This window comes from Myotis davidii, unplaced genomic scaffold (genome assembly GCF_000327345.1).
Source record: "Myotis davidii unplaced genomic scaffold, ASM32734v1 scaffold104, whole genome shotgun sequence".
In the NCBI taxonomy this organism is placed as follows: domain Eukaryota; kingdom Metazoa; phylum Chordata; class Mammalia; order Chiroptera; family Vespertilionidae; genus Myotis; species Myotis davidii.
Window position 1 is genome coordinate 456,153 of NW_006296625.1, and position 18,493 is coordinate 474,645.

Here is an 18,493-nt window from a genome sequence, read left to right on the forward strand (position 1 = left end):
GGGTTCTTAGCACAGTTCCTGGCGCAGTATGAGCACCAGAATTCTTAGCTGATACTATTTACTGCTATTTTTCTGTCTTGTTATTATTGTATAGTTTACATTTCTTGGAATTCATCTTGTTTCATGGACTTGCTTTTTCTTCCTTTTGATTGAATTTATTGGGGTGACATTGGTTAATATAACTATATAAGTTTCAGGTATACAATTTTATAGTATATTATCTGTATATTATATTGTGTTCACCGCCCCAAGAGTCCTTCCATCACCATTTATCTCCCCTTTATTCTCTTTTATCTCCCTCTGGTAATCTCTGTACTGTTGTCTGTGTCTATGAGTTTTTTGTGTTTTTTTCTTAATCCCCTCAATTTTCTCTCCTCCCCTCCCTTCTCTTCTGCTCCTCCCTACCCTGTACCTTTAACTTCTCCCTTTCCCAAGGCTAATTCCCTCATTCAGAATTGTGTCTGTAAATATTAAAAAGACCAGCTCTCCTTCATCACTCCTCTTTTCTCAATTCAGCTTTTGTCTACATTTGCAGCAATTGTCTACATCAGTGGGTTCTCAACCTTCCTAATGCTGCGACCCTTTAATACAGTTTCTCATCTTGTGGTGACCCCAACCATAAAATTATTTTCGTTGCTACTTCATAACTGTAATTTTGCTACTGTTATGAATCATAATGTAAATATCTGAGATGCAGGATGTATTTTCATTGTTACAAATTGAACATAATTAAAGCATAGTCATTAATCACAAAAACAATATGTAATTATATATGTGTTTTCTGATGGTCTTAGGCGACCCTGTGAAAGGGTCGTTCGACCCCCAAAAGGGTCGCGACCCACAGGTTGAGAACCGCTGGTCTACATTCTCTATCCCTATGTTCACACCACCTTTTTTCCCATCGACCCCCTCTGCAATTCTTTTGAGCTCCATTTCTTTTTACTCTTCAAAGTTCAAACCATGATTTCAGGCCTCATCTTATTTGGTGCTTCTGCTGCATTGACTATGTTGATTACTTCCTTCCTCTAAAAATTCTTCACTTTTTACTAGCTAGATTTTTCCTCTCTGTGGAATGAACTGAAGTTCTCATAGGTTTAGTGGCAGGAAATTTCTGGTCTTGATTTTGCTAAAGCAGTGCTGTTTTGCAGGCAGCAGTAGGTGACTTTTGGAGAACAGTTTCAGAGACAGAGAAGCATTGATCAGACTATCAAACCTCAGAGGGAAGGTAGGGGAGGGCGAGGGTAAGGGGGAGAGATCAACCAGAGGACTTGTATGCATGCATATAAGCATAACCAATGGATACAGACACTAGGGGGGTGGGGAGGGAGGGCGAGGGAGCAAGGAGGGCAAGGTGGAGGGATAAGCACACATATGAAATACCTTAATAAAGAAAATTAAAATATATATATATAAAAGGGTCAGTGTGTGGGGGTAGCAAATATAAATCCATAGATATGTAAAATATCTCAAGAATTGGTGAATGGAGAAAGAAACTAATTGTGTTAACAGAAAATAGTAGCTTGGGTAAAAAGAGGTCGATTGGTCATATTGCTGAGATATTGGAATCAATATTAGGACCTTTTAGAACCAAGACTATTAGCATTCTGGAGACATAAGGGATGATAAACAGGGCAGATCTGAATAATCCAGAAGACCGGGGACTTGACTTCTTGCCTATTATTTTCTTTCTTATCAGTCTGAAAAAAATTGTTTTTCCATAATTTTAAATCACCAATTAATCTCTGTAGTGAATCTTTATCTTGTTATCACCTTTATTTTGCCTAGTTTTGTGAATAACCTCCTGGCTTCTTTAGGGGAGGGTCAGCAGGCCTTATCATTCTTTGGAAAAATGGCCAGCTGCTTTCCCATTTCTTACAATTAGGAACCTATTTCTCCTGTTCTCAATGTATTTTTAAAATAATAATTAGTATTATATAGTCTTTGAGAGTTCCCAAATGCACATCAGAGGTGTGGCAGGCCCTGATGATTTGTGATTAGCACATCTGGCTTTTCAAAATACCAATGTTCACTTTCTCCTGGTGTAGAATTTTCACTGTCCCATCTTCATCTTAAGAGTAATAGTACACCCTAACCGGTTTGGCTCAGTGGATAGAGCGTCGGCCTGGGGACTCAAGCGTTCCAGGTTTGATTCCGGCCAAGGGCATGTACCTTGATTGTAGGCACACCACCAGTAGGGGGTGTGTAGGAGGCAGCTGATCGATGTTTCTCTCACATCGATGTTTCTAACTCTCTATCCCTCTTCCTTCCTCTCTGTAAAAATTCAATAAAAATATATTTTAAAAAAAGAGTAATAGTAATCATACTCATTTGTTCATCATTAAATGACAAGCATATGCAACTTTTTAAAAACTAATTTTTAAATTAATATTTTTCAGCTTTTTCCTCTTTTAGTATTTGTAAATAAAAATGAGAAGAACAATTTTGAAGACCTCCTTTGAAAAACATCTGAGGAGATTTGTGTCAATTGTGTTATATTTGTCTTTCAAATGAATTTTAAAAATCTTTTTAGCTTTGTTGATTCTTTTTCTTAAACTCTTTTTCTATATCAGATGACCCGCTTTTCATTTTATACTTTGTAGTTATTCTTATTGGTCTTACAGTCACTCTATATTTCTAATTTAATCAACTTGACACCCTGCTATCAACAAGGGGGTCACATGTTTTGCTATTACATTTGGAGACGACTGTCGTATGATATTAGAATATTGTTTAGAGAACACTGAATTATGTGGGATTTTTTGAATAGTTTTAACAATGTACCTATATTATGAAATCAATGGTATTGAAACATATCTGAGGATACTGGATTCTGTAACTTCATGATTGATGTTTATTACTTTTAATTCATTTTTCAAGTATTAATGGCAGGAGGTATTTTGTAATGATGGAAAGGACATTATGTTGATGCCAAACAGACCCTTGATACGAATCTTGGCTTCTTAAAATATCAACATTTGCCATTTATCATTGGAAAGATAATGTAATATCTTAGATCTACTGTTTCTTCATCTGTCAAGTGGGACAATCATATCTCCTTGTAGGTTATGGTGAACATTAAATGAAATATTCTGTGTACATTTTGGTACAAAGTAAGTGTTAATAGACAGAAGTTCTTATTTTCCTACCCTGTTTAGAAAAATCAGAAGGAAAAGAGGAAAAGGAGATTGATTTTTATGATTTTACTGTTAGAAATTGCTTTATGTATAATTATTTTAAAGTTTTATTTGGTAAACTATCAGTACAGATGTTAAAATAATTTCTCACTGGTTCAAAGCAATTAAACAGTGTTTTCCACTAAAATAGTCATATGCTGACAAATACATTTTTTTCTTGTTCAGAACCTTAGTCAAACAATACAGAACAAATTTAGCAGAGTTACACAAAACTTATTGGCCATGAATTAATTTATAGTTTGTAAATATTTTAAAAAATACGCTGTAATCTTACAAAAAGGTATTACCTATAATTTTTCTAAATCATTGTCTTAGTATGTAAAATTAGTTACTCAAGCTTGAACTCTACAGCTTTTGGCTTTTTTTAAAATCTTATTCACTCATTTAACAAATATTTAGTGACTATTATGTCAGGCACTGTTCTAGGCTCTTGAAGTTGCTCTTGCACAGCTCATATTTCAGCAGCAGGAGGGAGTGCATTTTTGTAAGTAGCAGAGCAAGTTGAAGGGTATTGGAAGTGTGTGGATGTGGTGGTGAGGGGGAAGTAGATAACAGTAGTAAGTAGTAAGTAGGATGATCAAACTAGGAACCATCAAGGACTGACCTATGAACAAAGACTTGAAAGGGGCAAACCTGGTTTGTCATACAAATCAGGAAAGAGCATTCCACCAGAAAGAAGGGTTGGTGCAAAGGCCCTAACATAAGATCGCACCTGGAATGTCTGAGAAAGACCAGCATGGAGGCTGGTGATTTGGGAGCAGAGGGAGCTAGTGGGAAAGCGGGGAGGGAAGCCAGTGCAAGATTTTGAAGTCATGGTCTGATTTCTCTCTCAAGAGTCAGTTTGGCTGATGTGTTGAGAATAAACTCCAGGAGGACAAAAGTAAGTGTCCGGCTACCAGTTAAAATCTGTTGTGGGAATCCAAGTAAAAGGTGATATTGGCTCAGAACAGCATGGCAGTAGTGGAGGTGAGGAATGGTCAGGTGCAGTGCATGGTTTGAAAGTAGAACCAATCTGGTGTATTGGACAGACACAGGTGTGAAAGAAAAGAGGAGCCAAGTCTAAAGGTTTTAGCCTGAACAGATAGAGAAATGTATTTTCAATTTAGCCAAGATAGAGATGGCTACTGGAAGATTTGAGGGTGGGAGAAGGGTTAGGGGGTGTGGGAAAGATGAAGAATTCCATTTTGGAAATACTGATTTTGAGAGGCCCATAGAAATTCAAATGAAAAGGAGGCTGTTGGATGTCTGGAGTTATGTGGGGAACGAAGTGGAGATAGGACTTTTGCATGTATTTTAGGTACTTTGGGCTAATGGCGTGGAGATTTAGAAGTGGCCGGCTCTAACGCCCATGAGTTCCCTTCTTGTCTAAGTATTTTCTTGTTTCTATGTATTTTTAATCAGTGGGCAACAATCAGAAGATTGTGTATTTAAAAGAATGTTTCATTCTGTTAACCTTATGATGTTGCTTTAGCTGCCTCTTCTGACAAATGCAGACTAGCACAATAACATTTGGGGAGTAAGCTTTTCTCTTAGCACTAATAGGATGTAATTGTTGTCTCCATTGATGATAGGAAAAATTCAGTAAAATTCTAAAACCAAAGGATTGAGAACAGAAATGTAAACCTGTCACAATCTATTTGGCAACTTTAGTGCATAGAAACTAGTTTCCTGGCATTAATCATGAAAGATAAAACAATTTTGATAAAGTTCAAGTTGAGATAAGGTTTCATAAAATAGTGGGATTTTTTTATTTTTTATATTTTTGCTGGTGGGGGTGCTAGTGATTGCAGGCACCAAAATGGAAAGTCAAAAGAAAGAAAGTAATTATGCAAATTGTAATTTAGGGAGGACTTTAGGATTTTTAATTTACATACTGTATAGGAAGCACACTTAGTTCCTGTTTGGTGAGATGAAAGCCTTACTATAGTCTCATTGGCAGGCTCATGCAATACTTGTTTCTCCTGTGTGTAAGTGCAGGGAAGAGTAGAAGTGACTGAGTGGGTAGTTGGCAGCCATTCATTGCATTGATTGCAGTCATTCATAAAACCCTGCAGTGCTAAGGGCGGAGACTGGAGTCTTCCCTTGAGGTGGTAGCTGAATGTCTCATTTGCATAAATCTTCCTTGATGCTTGAGTGATGAGGGAATGTTCACATGCAGTTTGAAGACTGGTAAGAGTCCATGTCTGATAAATCCCCAAGTAATTAAAGTCTTTGTAAAGAGTAAGAGGTTAACATCCTTGAACTCCTAGTCTGGGAAGTCAGCATTGTGGCATTGTTTGTGGCCTCCTTCTGTCTGGCAGAATGAATAAATCATATGTAGAGAAAGATCCCTAATGTCCACATTTACTGAAATATCATAGTTGTGTTTCTTAGAGTATGTGAGGTCTATCTTATTATAATAACTTTAATGCACGGGAGATACTTGAAAAGTACTGGAGGCTAAACAATTTCTATACATTAGAACTGTCAAAACTATTACATCTTATCCCTCCAAACTGTGATATGCCAGATACAACAATCAATTTTCATTTTAGAGATGTGCTAATCTACTCAGGCTAACAAAAACCTTATGAGTATATTATGTCTCTTTATGTGTCTTTGTATCTATCTGAGTATAGGGCTTTCTTATATTGTGAAAAAATTCAGCTAAAAATAACTCAAATTAGAAAATATAGGAATATATATTAGAATATATATTAGCATAGTTTAGAGCCCCCTTAAATTGGTTGAATAATTAGCAACTTGGAACAGATAATTTTCCCCCTAAAAACTCAGATTCAGTAGTTGGCCATATCATAGTTTTGTGGCCAGGATGTGTTAGTATGAAAAATATATGTTGTCCTGCTTTTAAAAAAATTCACTTAAGAGCATATTTAAGGAAAACTAATTAAATAGCAGATTTATTTCAAAGCTTTGTTACTAAATACCTGAAACTTTAGGAGAAAAAAAAAAGAAATGAACTAAGAAGGTTGCATATGGTTTCTCACAGATGTAGTTCTTGAAAACTTTTTCTAAAATGGGTGATATTTCCGATATTTTCACAAACCAGTACGTGTAGATTAAACATGCTGTATGTGCTATTTTTAGCTGGGTGAGAATTGCTGAAGATTTTCCAGTGCTATGAAATTTAACTTCCTGGGCATTGTACTCTGTATAAGTTAGATTTAAAATTGCACAGAGTTCAGGAATTCTAGGATATTACTTCTCCCTAACCACTGCTACCTTACATGTTCTCTTAACCCTGCAGCCTGGGTGGCCATCTCTTCCCATGAGCCTGGAATGAAACGGAGGTCCTTGTGGTTCCTGAGGGATTGACCATTCCCTTCAGAGTTTAGCATTAGCACTTGACAAGTCACTTTTTTTTTTTTTTTTACCTTGCCCCAGAAGGGACATATTGGGGCTTTGAAATGGCACTGTTTTTTTTTTCTTTTTTTTTTTTTTTTTGTCACGTCGTTACATATCAGTTTTTAAGTCTTACTTGACCTTGTTTGGAATGAGCAGTGTGTATGTGTGCACGTTTCTGTGCGTTGTGTCCCTGTGTCCCTATATCATTCTTTCAGAAGTGGAGAATTTAGCCATGCAGCTTTTAGCTCTGGGAAAAGTTGATCTGCCACTACCACACCAAGAATCCACTTCTGGAGTAACATGACTGGCCTTAAGTATAAGTAGTGTAGTAAAACCTCCAAGAAAACTCCATGGAAGTTTAAGAGCCAGATTTATGTTTGAGAATCCTGGGTCCCTTAGCAGAGTGTAAGATGTGGGGGTCTCAGCTTTATAACCAAGGCTTCCCTATATAAAGCAATGTTCGTTTTTAAGCTTTTGAGGCGAGAAGAATATTTGAGCTATCTAGGTACAGCCTCTGATGGGGTGTTTTCTGGTTTCTGCCAGGGAATCTCTCTGATCATCTGTAAGCCCTCTTGACATGAGGGTAAGAGTGTGTCTCCTGCTGCCCTTTGCAGCTCTGTTACATCGTCTACCTTCTGCATTTATTTATCCTGTGATGGAGGACTTAAGACACAAAGACCTTGTACTACTTTCCCACATTGTGCATATATCTTCTCTACTTATTTTACACACACAGGCACACTCATACTGTATATATGAATATTTTCTTCTAGTTCTTTCCTTAGTTTGAATGGGATTTTGAACATGAGGCTGTCTAGAGGCCTCTCAGGTCCCTTTCCACATTAAGAGGAAAGACCTGTGTTGTGATGAATGGTATGAGACAGGAGTCTTAGTAAAATAGCCAAAGCTACAGAAAATCCTGTTCATCTTTTAACATATCAACACAACAGCTGTTCCTATTTTTAAAGCTTTCAAATGTCTTCATATGGTGAGGCCGTAGCTTCCAGTGGCCTCTCTTCTATGGGGAGAGCTGCTGACCATCATTTTATTGGTGCTAAAAGGAAATACAGAGGCTAGCACAGGTTTTATTTGGGTATAATTGAGCTCTTGGAAGCCCGCGTCAAAGATCTCCAGCACTAAGGGCTTTTCCAGGACCTCAGGTTATTTCAGGGGCTGGCTAAGATTTCCCCCTAGACTGTGTTTTTAGTACCGTGTTTAATTTCCAGATTTGTTCTACCCTTTTTATAATTAATAGTGCGTTGTGCTGTCTATCATGCGCCCCAGGTGTGTTGTCAGGGACATGGCGAAGCCTGCTGCCTGCAAAACACCAAGAAATGCTGAAAACCAGCCCCACCAACCTTCACCGTGAGTATGGCATTGGTTTTATTGACTGAAAATGTCCTCTCTTACACAGACCTCTAGTTGCAGGATTTATTAATTCACACTGCATGTGGGCATAGATATTCTGGCTACTCTGTTGTATGTGTAATAAAAAGGCTACTATTGAGTTAGATAAATTTACCTGCAAACATGAACTCTGTGTTAAGTTTCTTTGTTAAGTGATGTTTCTAATGCCACATTAGAAGCATAAAACTTGAGAAAACAGACACATTCTGGGAGCTCTAGGGTGGCAGGAATTCTATACCTTTTGGATGTGGAATGCATGTGGACTAGAAACTAAGACTCTGGCAAAGTCGGAGGCAAGGGACAGATGGGGTGGCAGGCGTGGAAAAGGGAAATGCATAGGCAGTCCATTACCCACCTTCACACCCGTTGTTTAAAGGTAATGGGCAATCTGAAAGAGCGGATGGCCCAACTAGTTTTATCTTTATAATTGCAACCTCAAGTGTAGATACTACTGAAGAGTTAAGTGACCAACTGAAGAAGGAAGTGGAGAAGAAGCCAAATAAGTAAACTGGGTTATGAATGCAGATTTTGATGTGATCAAATGTAAAGAGCTTTAAAATCCTGCAGATTAGCATGATGTATTCAGTCTTTTGAGAAGAATTATGGTCCTGGTAGAAAAATTAAACCTGCCCTTAAAATGTCTCAGCAGTAGCAATGCTCAACAGAATTATCATAACCAAGTAGTTATAACTAGGAAAATGCCTCCTTCCAAGGTTTTTAGCAAAAGCTTTTGAAGAAATGTGTCTTAAAAGTTACTTTTAAGTAGATTTCTTAGCTATCTGAAAGTTCTTTGAAACAAGACCAAAATAAAGGGATAAAATTGTAAAAAAAAACAAAAAACAAAAACAAAACCAAAAACTATGAGAACTAAATTTTTGTAATACTTTTGCTATGACAACGAATTTTTATTAACATTAGCAAAGACCTAAATTAAATAAAGATTTAAATGCATATTTTTTGTATATTACATATAGTCACAAATAGTTTAAAATTATTTATACTTTAGGATATAACATTTTGTTAAATAAATTTCAAGAGGCTTCATTGGTGGGTTGTAGATTTTATCTCAAAAAGTATACTTGAATATCATTCTACATTTTAATCAGTACTTTTTAAGGAATTGAAATAATTTTGATTCAATCCTAGTAAAAAATGATTGATGATCACATTGGAAAAAAATACAAAGCTTGAAGTACTCTTAATCATGTTGCCATTTTTTCTTCTACAAATGTTTTTACTATAAAGCCATCTTCCTGATGATGGAAAACTTGTGATCCTCACTTTCTACCTTATGCTTCAGGTTGCAGAAAATATTTTTCTTATATTAGGATTCAAGCAATTTCTGGGAAAGCATTTTGAGGAATTCACATTTATTTAAAAATATTTTCCACTTACTGAGGTTTCATTTAAATTGGTCCCACTCATTCAAAAACCATTTGATATCCCTCCCACCAATATTTTAGATTTTTTTCCCTTATTTTGATTTTATTTTCCATAGACTTATAGTTGTGGAAATCCATTGTAACTTACCTTGTACTTAGTGAAATTTTCCTGGTGGTCCCTCTGAGTATAGTTGCAGGGCGTAAATAGTCTTTTTGGGTTCTCTTTTCTACAATCCCCTTGCTCACTCTATACTTTTCTAACTAAAATAGTACACCTCTCTTATGTGACTTGAAGAATTTAAAATTTGCAACTCATTCCTTATTTCTACTGATTCTCTTTAGACAGTGGTGTGTGTCACATATGTGCCTTTCTAGGTTGATAGGAAAGGACAATAATAAATTGAGTGTAGAGGTGATTAAGCATGGGCTCAAGCTTGTAGATCAGTGTTTTTAAATATATAATTCATAATCTTTTAGTGAGTCTGAAAATCAGTAGAAGCTAGTTTTTTTGTTTATTTTTTAACGGAATAGATGAGGAAATAAAAATGCATTTCAGATTGATATTGGTAGGATAAATTTAGATCTCTGTATATGATAACTGGGTCAAAATATAAATAAATACTATATTTATTTACAAGGTTTTGGCAATGGGTTTTAATCAGGAGAGTGGCTTAGTCAGATATTTATTCTATTTATATGTCAAGTATGTTTTCCTTTGACAGAGGTGGGGAAAATGGCATATGAATGTGATGTGGGAAAAACTAGAGATAAACAAATCAGTTAATAGACTGTTGTAATAGTCCAGAGAAATATGGTAAGGTCTTGGCCTAGAGGAGTAGCAGAGAGTGAAGCAAGCATTTCAAGAGTTGAGTGAGAAGGCAAAAGGGCAGTGGGTGATTGTCAGCTCCACATGGGTTTTAAGGAAAATGTTTGGGGGATTATCATATCATTGGTTTGGGTGATAAGTATCATTACCAGAGAGAATAAAAGAATCAAACCAGTCCCAGGGGTGGGTGAGTGGTGAGTAGTTCAGATTTTGATATGATGATGTTGTAGTACCTGTGCTTTAACCAAGGGTATACTTCCTAGAAGTAGTTGGGGATATAAAACTGAAGCACTCAGTTAACTGGGAAAGTAAATTGTGTCACCAATGGATACATAATTAGAAAAAATAAATACCAGAGAGAGCCCTAGCTAAAAATAATGCTTAAGGATGGGTAAAGGAAGAGGCCCCTCCAACTCAAATGAGAACTAAAACTTAAACTGTGGTTCTTGGACAACCAGAGCTGAGGTAGCAGAGGAATACAAGGGGAAAACCCCAATAGTATCAAGTGAAGCAGAAAATCAGTCAACAACTTGAGAGATTAAAAATGATTCTAAGTAAAAAATCAAATTATTTAGTTTCAGGATTTCATTTTGGCATTCTGTTCCTGACCCCTCTACTTCCTCTTTTCTAGAAATGATCTTTCTGTGCCATGGTAATTCACATCCTGGACTGGATCATTGAGTATCATCTGTATTGAGGCTTTTGACATAACTCTTCACTTCTTCACAGCCTCAGATGAGTCAGCCTTGAATTGACAGGGAGTCTGCATCCACATTTTTCTCTCAGTGGGCATAGTTTTTCAGGTTTCAAGGGTGTGGCCTTTTTCAGGGGCATCAATTTTTGTACAAATTTAGTTATATGATACAGGGACTTCTCATGACCAATATGTATGGGAGAAGAATGGATTTAATCATGTAAGTGTGGTAACTTATTAAGCTAATTTTAAAATTGTCAACCTTGAGAACCAGAAATATAACTGAGAAAAATTTATATTAATATCTTCACTTTTCCCACAGCAGTATCGGAAATATACATGTATCTTTATGCTTGAAACTATGGTTTCGCATTTAAAATTACGTATTTAACATCAAAATTATATCTTATACTAGGTAAAATTAAAATGTTTTAATATACATGTGTATATATATTTAATATATTTTTTATTGTTGATAGTATTACAGATATCACCCATTTTCCCCCCTATTTCCCCCTCATCCCAGCCTTTCCCCCCCTCCCAGGTCAGTAAATTTTTATTGATTTCAGAGAGGAAAGGATAAGAAGAGAGAGATAGAAACATCAATGATGAGAGAGAATCATTGATTGGCTACTGCCTGCACATCCTCTACTGGGTATAGAGCCCACAAGCTGGGCATGTGCCCTAACTGGGAATGAAACTCTGACCTTCTGGTTCATAGATTGACACTCAACCACTGAAGCACACCGGCCAAAGTGGTTTTTGAAATTGTGAACAGTTGGACAGAAACCCTTGTCACTATGTCACTAAACCTTTAAGCTCTGCATACCAGAAGTGATTTTCAAGATGTGAGTACTATTGCCAGATCTCTATGTCTTACAGTATCAGTGGATGGAAGAAGTTTCATGGATAAAATAGAAGATTGGGCAACTGTCACTATCTCAGACACATCCCTTCATGAATTCAGTTATTCCTCTCATAAGCCTGGCAGAGGCTCTGTGAATACTGCAGTCCATCTGCTTTTTCCTGTTCTTGATCTCGCCCTGCTGCCCATCCTGAGCCATATGTTGTTCTCTACTCCGGAAGCTCCGCAGATTTATACTCAGTCTTGTCCTAATTCTCCTGAATTCTGAGCTCAGTGCAGGTGTGGTCTGCTCCTTTAGTGGAAACCTGTCAAGTCAGTTTTGGATGAGGAGGTAGCATTGAGGAGAGGGGAAATGAACTCCTTCAGCAAGTAGAAGAGTGTACAGTAGGGGATGCAGTGCACTGCTTGCTCTGTAGAGGCAGGCTGTTCATTCTCCCTTCAACAAATGTTCAGTCTGTACCATAGTTCCCCTTATCTGCGGCTGCACTTTCCTAGGTCTCATTTACCTGCTGTCAACCACAGTCCAAAAATATTGAATGAATATTCCCAGGAATAAACAACTCATAAGTTTTAAACTGCATGCTGTGCTGAATAGCCTGAAGAAATCTCATTCTGTCCCACTTTGTCCAGTGTATCCAAGCTGGATATGCTACCTGCCCATTAGTCACTTAGTAGCTGTCTCAGTTACCAAGTTGACTATCACAGTATCACAGTGCTTGTGTTCAAGTAACCCTTCTTTTACTTAATAATGTCCCCAGTGTGCAAAAATAGTGATGCTGGCAATTTGGACACGGCAAAGGAAAGGCATAAAGTACTTCCTTTAAGTGAAAAGTTGAAGTCCTTGACTTAATGAGTAAAGAAAAAAATCTATACTGAGGTTGCTAGGATTTATGGTAAGAACAAATCTTTTATTCACAAAATTGTGAAGGAGAAAAAAATTCTTCCCAGTTTTGCTGTTGCTCTTCAAACAGAAAAGTTATGGACACAATTCACAATAAGTGCTTAGTTAGGTAGAAAAAGCATTACATTTGTGAGTAGGAGACATGAGCAGTACTCTCCAGGGTTCTGGCATCCACTAGGAGTATTGGAACGTATTCCTCGTGGTTAAAGAGGGCTATCGTGCTGTGTGAAGAGCCCAGTGACAGGCACTGGGTGTGATGATAAATAAAGCAGAGTCCTTCTCCTGGTAGAACTTAGAGCATGGGAGGAGATGATGTAAACAACAAACAAATATATAGATGCTAAAACTATTTCTTTTCAACAAGGGCCTAACCTGGGTGCAGTGATAAACTGCTCAGGGGAAGCTGATTATAAAGCATGCTCAAGTACGGCTCTGAGAGGAGAGACACGAAAGGGGAGAACTCCGCTTTGTGAAGAGCCATCAGAAGGGGACACCAGGCAGAGAGGATGGTGTGTGCAGTGGCCTGTATATGAAAATCAATGTAGCATGTTTGGGGAACTAAAAGTCAGAGAAAAATGAGGAGGAGGAGAAAAATGGATGAGACTGAGGCGATAAACAAGGGTTCCATCTTAGAAGCCTTTCTGATCTTTGGATGTTATGCAAGACTATTGAGAAACCCTTGAAGCAGTTCAATGAAGGGGGGATTGTAATCCAATATGTGGCAAATGGTTCAGGCAAAACATTATGGTGTTTTGGACTCTGCTGGTGGCAATAGGGATGGAGCAGGTAGATGGAGCAAGTGGAAGCAATGAAAGAGAAGAGGAACTTCTAGTGCATAATGAAGGGTGGAGACTTCATTAAGTCATGTGTGAAAATTTCTAATATGCTTAATAGGTCTTCTGGTCATTGAATACATAATGAGTAAGTACCTATCCTATATAATAAAGAGGTAATATGCAAATTGACCATCACTCCAACATACAAGATGGCCACCCCCATGTGGACACGAGATGGCCTTACAAGATGGCCAGCAGGGGAGGACAGTTGTGGGCAATCAGACCGGCTGGGGAGGGCAGTTAGGGGTGACCAGGCCAGCAGGGAAGGGCAGTTAGGGGCAATTGGGCTGGCAAGGGAGTAGTTAGGCATTGATCAGGCTGGCAGGGGATTGGCTAGGGGGTGATCAGGCTGGCAGAAGCAGTTAGGAGAAATCAGGCAGGCAGGCAGGCAGGCAAGCGGTTGGAAGCCAGCAGTCCTGGATTGTGAGAGGGATGTCTGACTGCCCGTTTAGGCCTGATCCCTGAACCAGCAGTCGGACATCCCCTGAGGGGTCCCAGATTGGAGAGGGTGCAGGCTGGGCTGAGGGTCCCCCCTGCCCCCCGCATGAATTTCATGCACTGGGCCTCTAGTTTTCTCATGAAGTCTTAAGCAATTTATGTACACAAATGTATCTTCAAGTGGCATATATAAGTGAAAATTTTAGAAATCTCAATTGTATTACTTTAGGTAACATTATATAGAACTTTAAATATAAAAGAAAAAATTGTGAAAATTATGTAAAATTGAGTAAAAACTAAAACATTAGATTTTGCCAATTTAAATAATTTTTATGATTTTTCTCACTCTGCTATCCTGTTGATGTAGAAGATTTAACGATTTTGTAGGTGTTTATATACACTAGAGGAAGTAAATATTTAAAAATACAGACTAGACAAAAATATTGCTCCTTTTTGAAAAATATCTCATTTGAGTAAAATTCAGCAAGAAGAAAGTGAACATGTTTTCATATACAAAGACTCTTTTAGCTATATATTTTATTATGAATGAATATACTATTAAGAGACATGCAGACTCTTCTGTACTATTTTAGGCACATGTTTATTTCAAAATTGTGATGAGTTTTATTTTTTTGTTAAGGTGAACTTTTTTTCATTCAACAGTAGAGGTGTTGTTCAATGTCACAACCTGTAGTTTTATTATCACCTGTGGTAGGGGTCCTATTGAGCAGGTATATTAGAAAAATAAAAGATCCAAGTACAGATATTTGTTTTTATCTTTTAGAATTAAGTACAGCCAGTAACTTAAAAATAAATAACACTAGGAATGCTGACATTTCCAGTTTATGGTTATAATTAGGAAGTGACAGAATTAAAAAAGAAAAACGCAAAAAACCTGTGTGGCTTTTATAAGTCTTCATTTTCTTTATATGATTTGCTGTTTTACACAATTCATTCAATGCCAGTTCACAAGTTTAACAAAGCCCCTATTTCTGCTGTAACTATTTTAAGATAATATTGTGTTTTTCTCTGTCTGAGGCTCAGAAGAGAAAGTGCCTTCTTTAACTCATGGGTGCTAAAAGAGTTTGGTTCTGTTAGAGTAGAGCTCTAGTACTTTTATATGTAATAGCTATGTCTTGTGGAACTTGACTAGTTATTAATTGCTTTCACCAGTATCCCTTGTTGACTAACTTAGGTCCTCTGTTAATGATACTCTGAGCAGTTCCTATGCTGAAGACTCTGCCATCGAGGCCCTTGTCCCTCTCTTGTGTACTGTCCATGTCTTTTGTTCTTGTGAATAGAAGCTGCGTTAGCCAAATGCAGCCCCCCTCCCCCGCCCTTCCTGTGAAGAGCTTATGACTTGACTCCTATTTGATTTGATCTTGTTGATTCTATCCAGAAGGCTAACGGTCACTTTTATCTTAAGCCTGGGACCAGCCATAAGCAGTCAGCTCAATGGATCTCAATTATTTCAGCTTCCATGGGCCAGTCTTAAGATAAATAATATTTAGTCATAGGAACAAAGTCTTATTTTTAAAAAGATATCCTGAAAAAACTATTTTACAAGCCCAGCAGCTCTACGTCAGGCCACATGATGTGGGTAACAGCTGAACTTTGATGATGTGAGCACTTGGCCTGTATATGGCAGATAAGACATGAACCCTGGTAGCGACTTGCCCCATGGTCACCCAACAGGAAAGGGGCATATCTAGTTCTGGAAATCAGGTACTAGATTCACAATACAAGATAGATTCAAAATATGCAGATAATTTATACTATTATCAAGAAGTTTGCAATTCCTTAGGGAGTAATGGGTAAACCCTAGCTTTAAGGTTGAACCATATATTTTTAGTCCATGCTCTGGTACTCACTTGCTGGGTGACATTGGCCTAGATGTTTTACCTATCTAAATCTTAGTTTTCTCATGTGGAAAATAGGAACAATGTTATTTCTAGTTATTTCATTGGGAGTTTTCAGGGATGAAAGGAGGGAAAGTACATAAGAGAGTTGTCTACAGATACTATAAAATATTCATATATGGCTAAATTAACAATGAATAACCTCTACATTATTCATTATTTCACCTATTTAAAAAATATTTACCAAACTGTTACAGTGTGCACATATTGGCACAATTAAAAAAAAAAGGCCAATTCATTCAAAACTTATAGCTGCATCTTTTCTTATCAGTTACTGTTTCTTTTTTGTTGTTGTTGTTAAACCTCACTCGAGGATATTTTTCCCATTACTTTTCAGAGAGAGAGAGAGAGAGTAGAAGGGAGGGGGGTAAGGGGAGAGAGAGAGAGAGAGAGAGAGAGAGAGAGAGAGAGAGATGGGTTGCCTCCACACACACTCCTACCAGGGGCAGAATTGAACCCACAGCCCAAGTACTGGAATGTGCACTTGACCAGGAATTGAACCTGAGACTCTTTGTTGTGCAGGTCAATGATCTAACCACCAAGCCAAACAGGCCAGGACTGTTACTGTTTCTTATTAAAAGAAGTGGTATAAAAAGGCATGAGTCACTTTAAAAGAATGATACACCCCATCACACACAGCCCCATCATATATCAAATGCTGCATACTGTGCTTGAGTAGGGAGGTCAAGAAATGTATATTTGGAAATTTCCCCAAGTTATCTTGACATTCTCTCTGGTATGTCCCACCGAGATGCTCAGTAAAAATGAAGATTAGCTGGAGTGAATGACAATTTCATAAATCATAACTGATATCAGTATCACTGAAATTGACTTCTCTTCCAAAACTCATGTAGACAGGATGCAAAGGGAAATAAATATGGGCAATATTATTAGAAAGTTGCTGTGCCTTGGGGCCCAGCCTGGTTACTCTGTGAATCACTGCTATTTCCTCTCCTCTTCTGCAGTCTTTTGTCCAGAATGAGAACAATCTGCCTGTGCCAAGAAAATAGATGGTTGTTGTGCAAAAAACAGGAAGCTTATAGCCAAAGGAGAATCTATACTTCTGCACTGGTATTAGAATGAAGGTATTAAAATAAAAGATCATGCCTAGGACCTTGGGCAGCCTATGCAATGACTTAATGTTTATTTAGTAAAAAATGATTTTGGTGGATAAGTGAATGCACTCATCTGTAATGCATATAACGAATGTGTCTAAGGCATCTGTAATGATTTGGGGCAGCATCACTAGTAATATATAACTGAGGTCATTGGTTGTACAATTTCAGAACAAGACATACTGAAGCAGACCTTTTCAGTCTTATTTAACTCTGGCTAATATTAAATAAGATTTCCATTATTTTTATGTGACCCATATATATAGCACATATTTTGACATTTACTCCCTCATTTTTACTCATTTATTCAACAAATATTAGAGACAGAAAACAAGAGGATATAGCTTAGTTAAGCTGACAGATAAATAAATAAGTACAACAAAGCTATGATTATAAGGCTGTGAAAGAACTTAGAGATTGCCAGGAAGGAATGGAGAAATCTAACTCAAAATTGGATGTCAGCAAAACTTGTTAGAGCCAGTAATACTTGGCATTTTATCATATTTGTGTTAACAGTTTTATACTACCTGATATTTTCTGTAATTCTTTATTTACTGAGCACAACTACATTCCAAATACTATATTAAATTAGAAGATAAGGGTAGGAAGCCCTCTCCCCTGCCCCCAATAATGTTAGGTATAGTGTCTGCCCTCAGTAATTTATACTGCAATTGTGGAAGATGAGAGGTGGGTGGATGGATAGATGGATGAGTGGATGAATGGATGGCTATGTAGGTAAAAAAGATACCTTACAAGTAAATGATAAAAGTGAAGTGAATTACTTAAAAATGTATATAAAACTTCCTCAAAGGGGTGGCGGGGGCAGTTAATAGGTATATCAATAATGTGGCTGAAGTCGTCTAGAGTCAGGAAAAGCTACAGAAGGAAAAGAACTTTAGCTTTTCTTCAAGAAAGAGTTGTAATTAGATAGAAAGTGTCTTCCATTCACGCCCCTCTATCTGCTGACTGCGCAAGTGCTGTCCCTGATTTGGCTCCGCCCTGTGAAGTTCAGAGCAAGAATGAAGCAATCAGGCAAAGGGGGCATTGACTATATAATCTGGTTTCAGAAGCATTTTTGGCAAAAGATTTGGGAAATATAAACCTACTAGGGGCCCAGCGCGCAAAATTGCATGAGACCCAGACCTGCTGCACCGGTGGGACCCAGACTGACGCCTGCCACATGGGTGGGAGGCAGGACCCAGACTGACTCCCGCCACAGGGGTGGGACCCAGGACCCAGACTGACTCCTGCCACACAGGTGGGACCCGGGACCCAGACTGACTCCTGCCACACAGGTGGGACCCGGGACCCAGACTGACTCCCGCCACATGGGTGGGACCCAGAATCAAGTCCTCGCCCACCTGCGCACGCCTCACCTCGGCACCCAGCCTCCTGGTGATCAGTCTTTGGTTGTTACAGTGTTAGGGCCACGGGCTTTTTATATATAGATAGGTAAAGGAAGGTTGGGACCAGTTCATAAATCCAGGGCCAGGAAACTGGTTTTACCCTGAAGGAAGACATGAAAGTATCTGAACATCGAGCTACCCAGTTGAAAGGAATGTTTCAGGATG

General features: G+C 38.0%; 1 protein-coding gene across 1 annotated transcript in view; it reads left to right on the forward strand.

The window, feature by feature from the left end:
* The window catches only part of RIMS1 (regulating synaptic membrane exocytosis 1), a 400,323-nt gene that overhangs the window by 69,115 nt on the left and 312,715 nt on the right, over nucleotides 1–18,493 (forward strand). Inside the window, exon 2 of the mRNA XM_015569421.1 lies at nucleotides 7,824–7,904. Within this exon, the coding sequence (XP_015424907.1) occupies nucleotides 7,824–7,904 (81 nt within the window). The remainder of the gene's footprint in view (nucleotides 1–7,823; nucleotides 7,905–18,493) is intronic.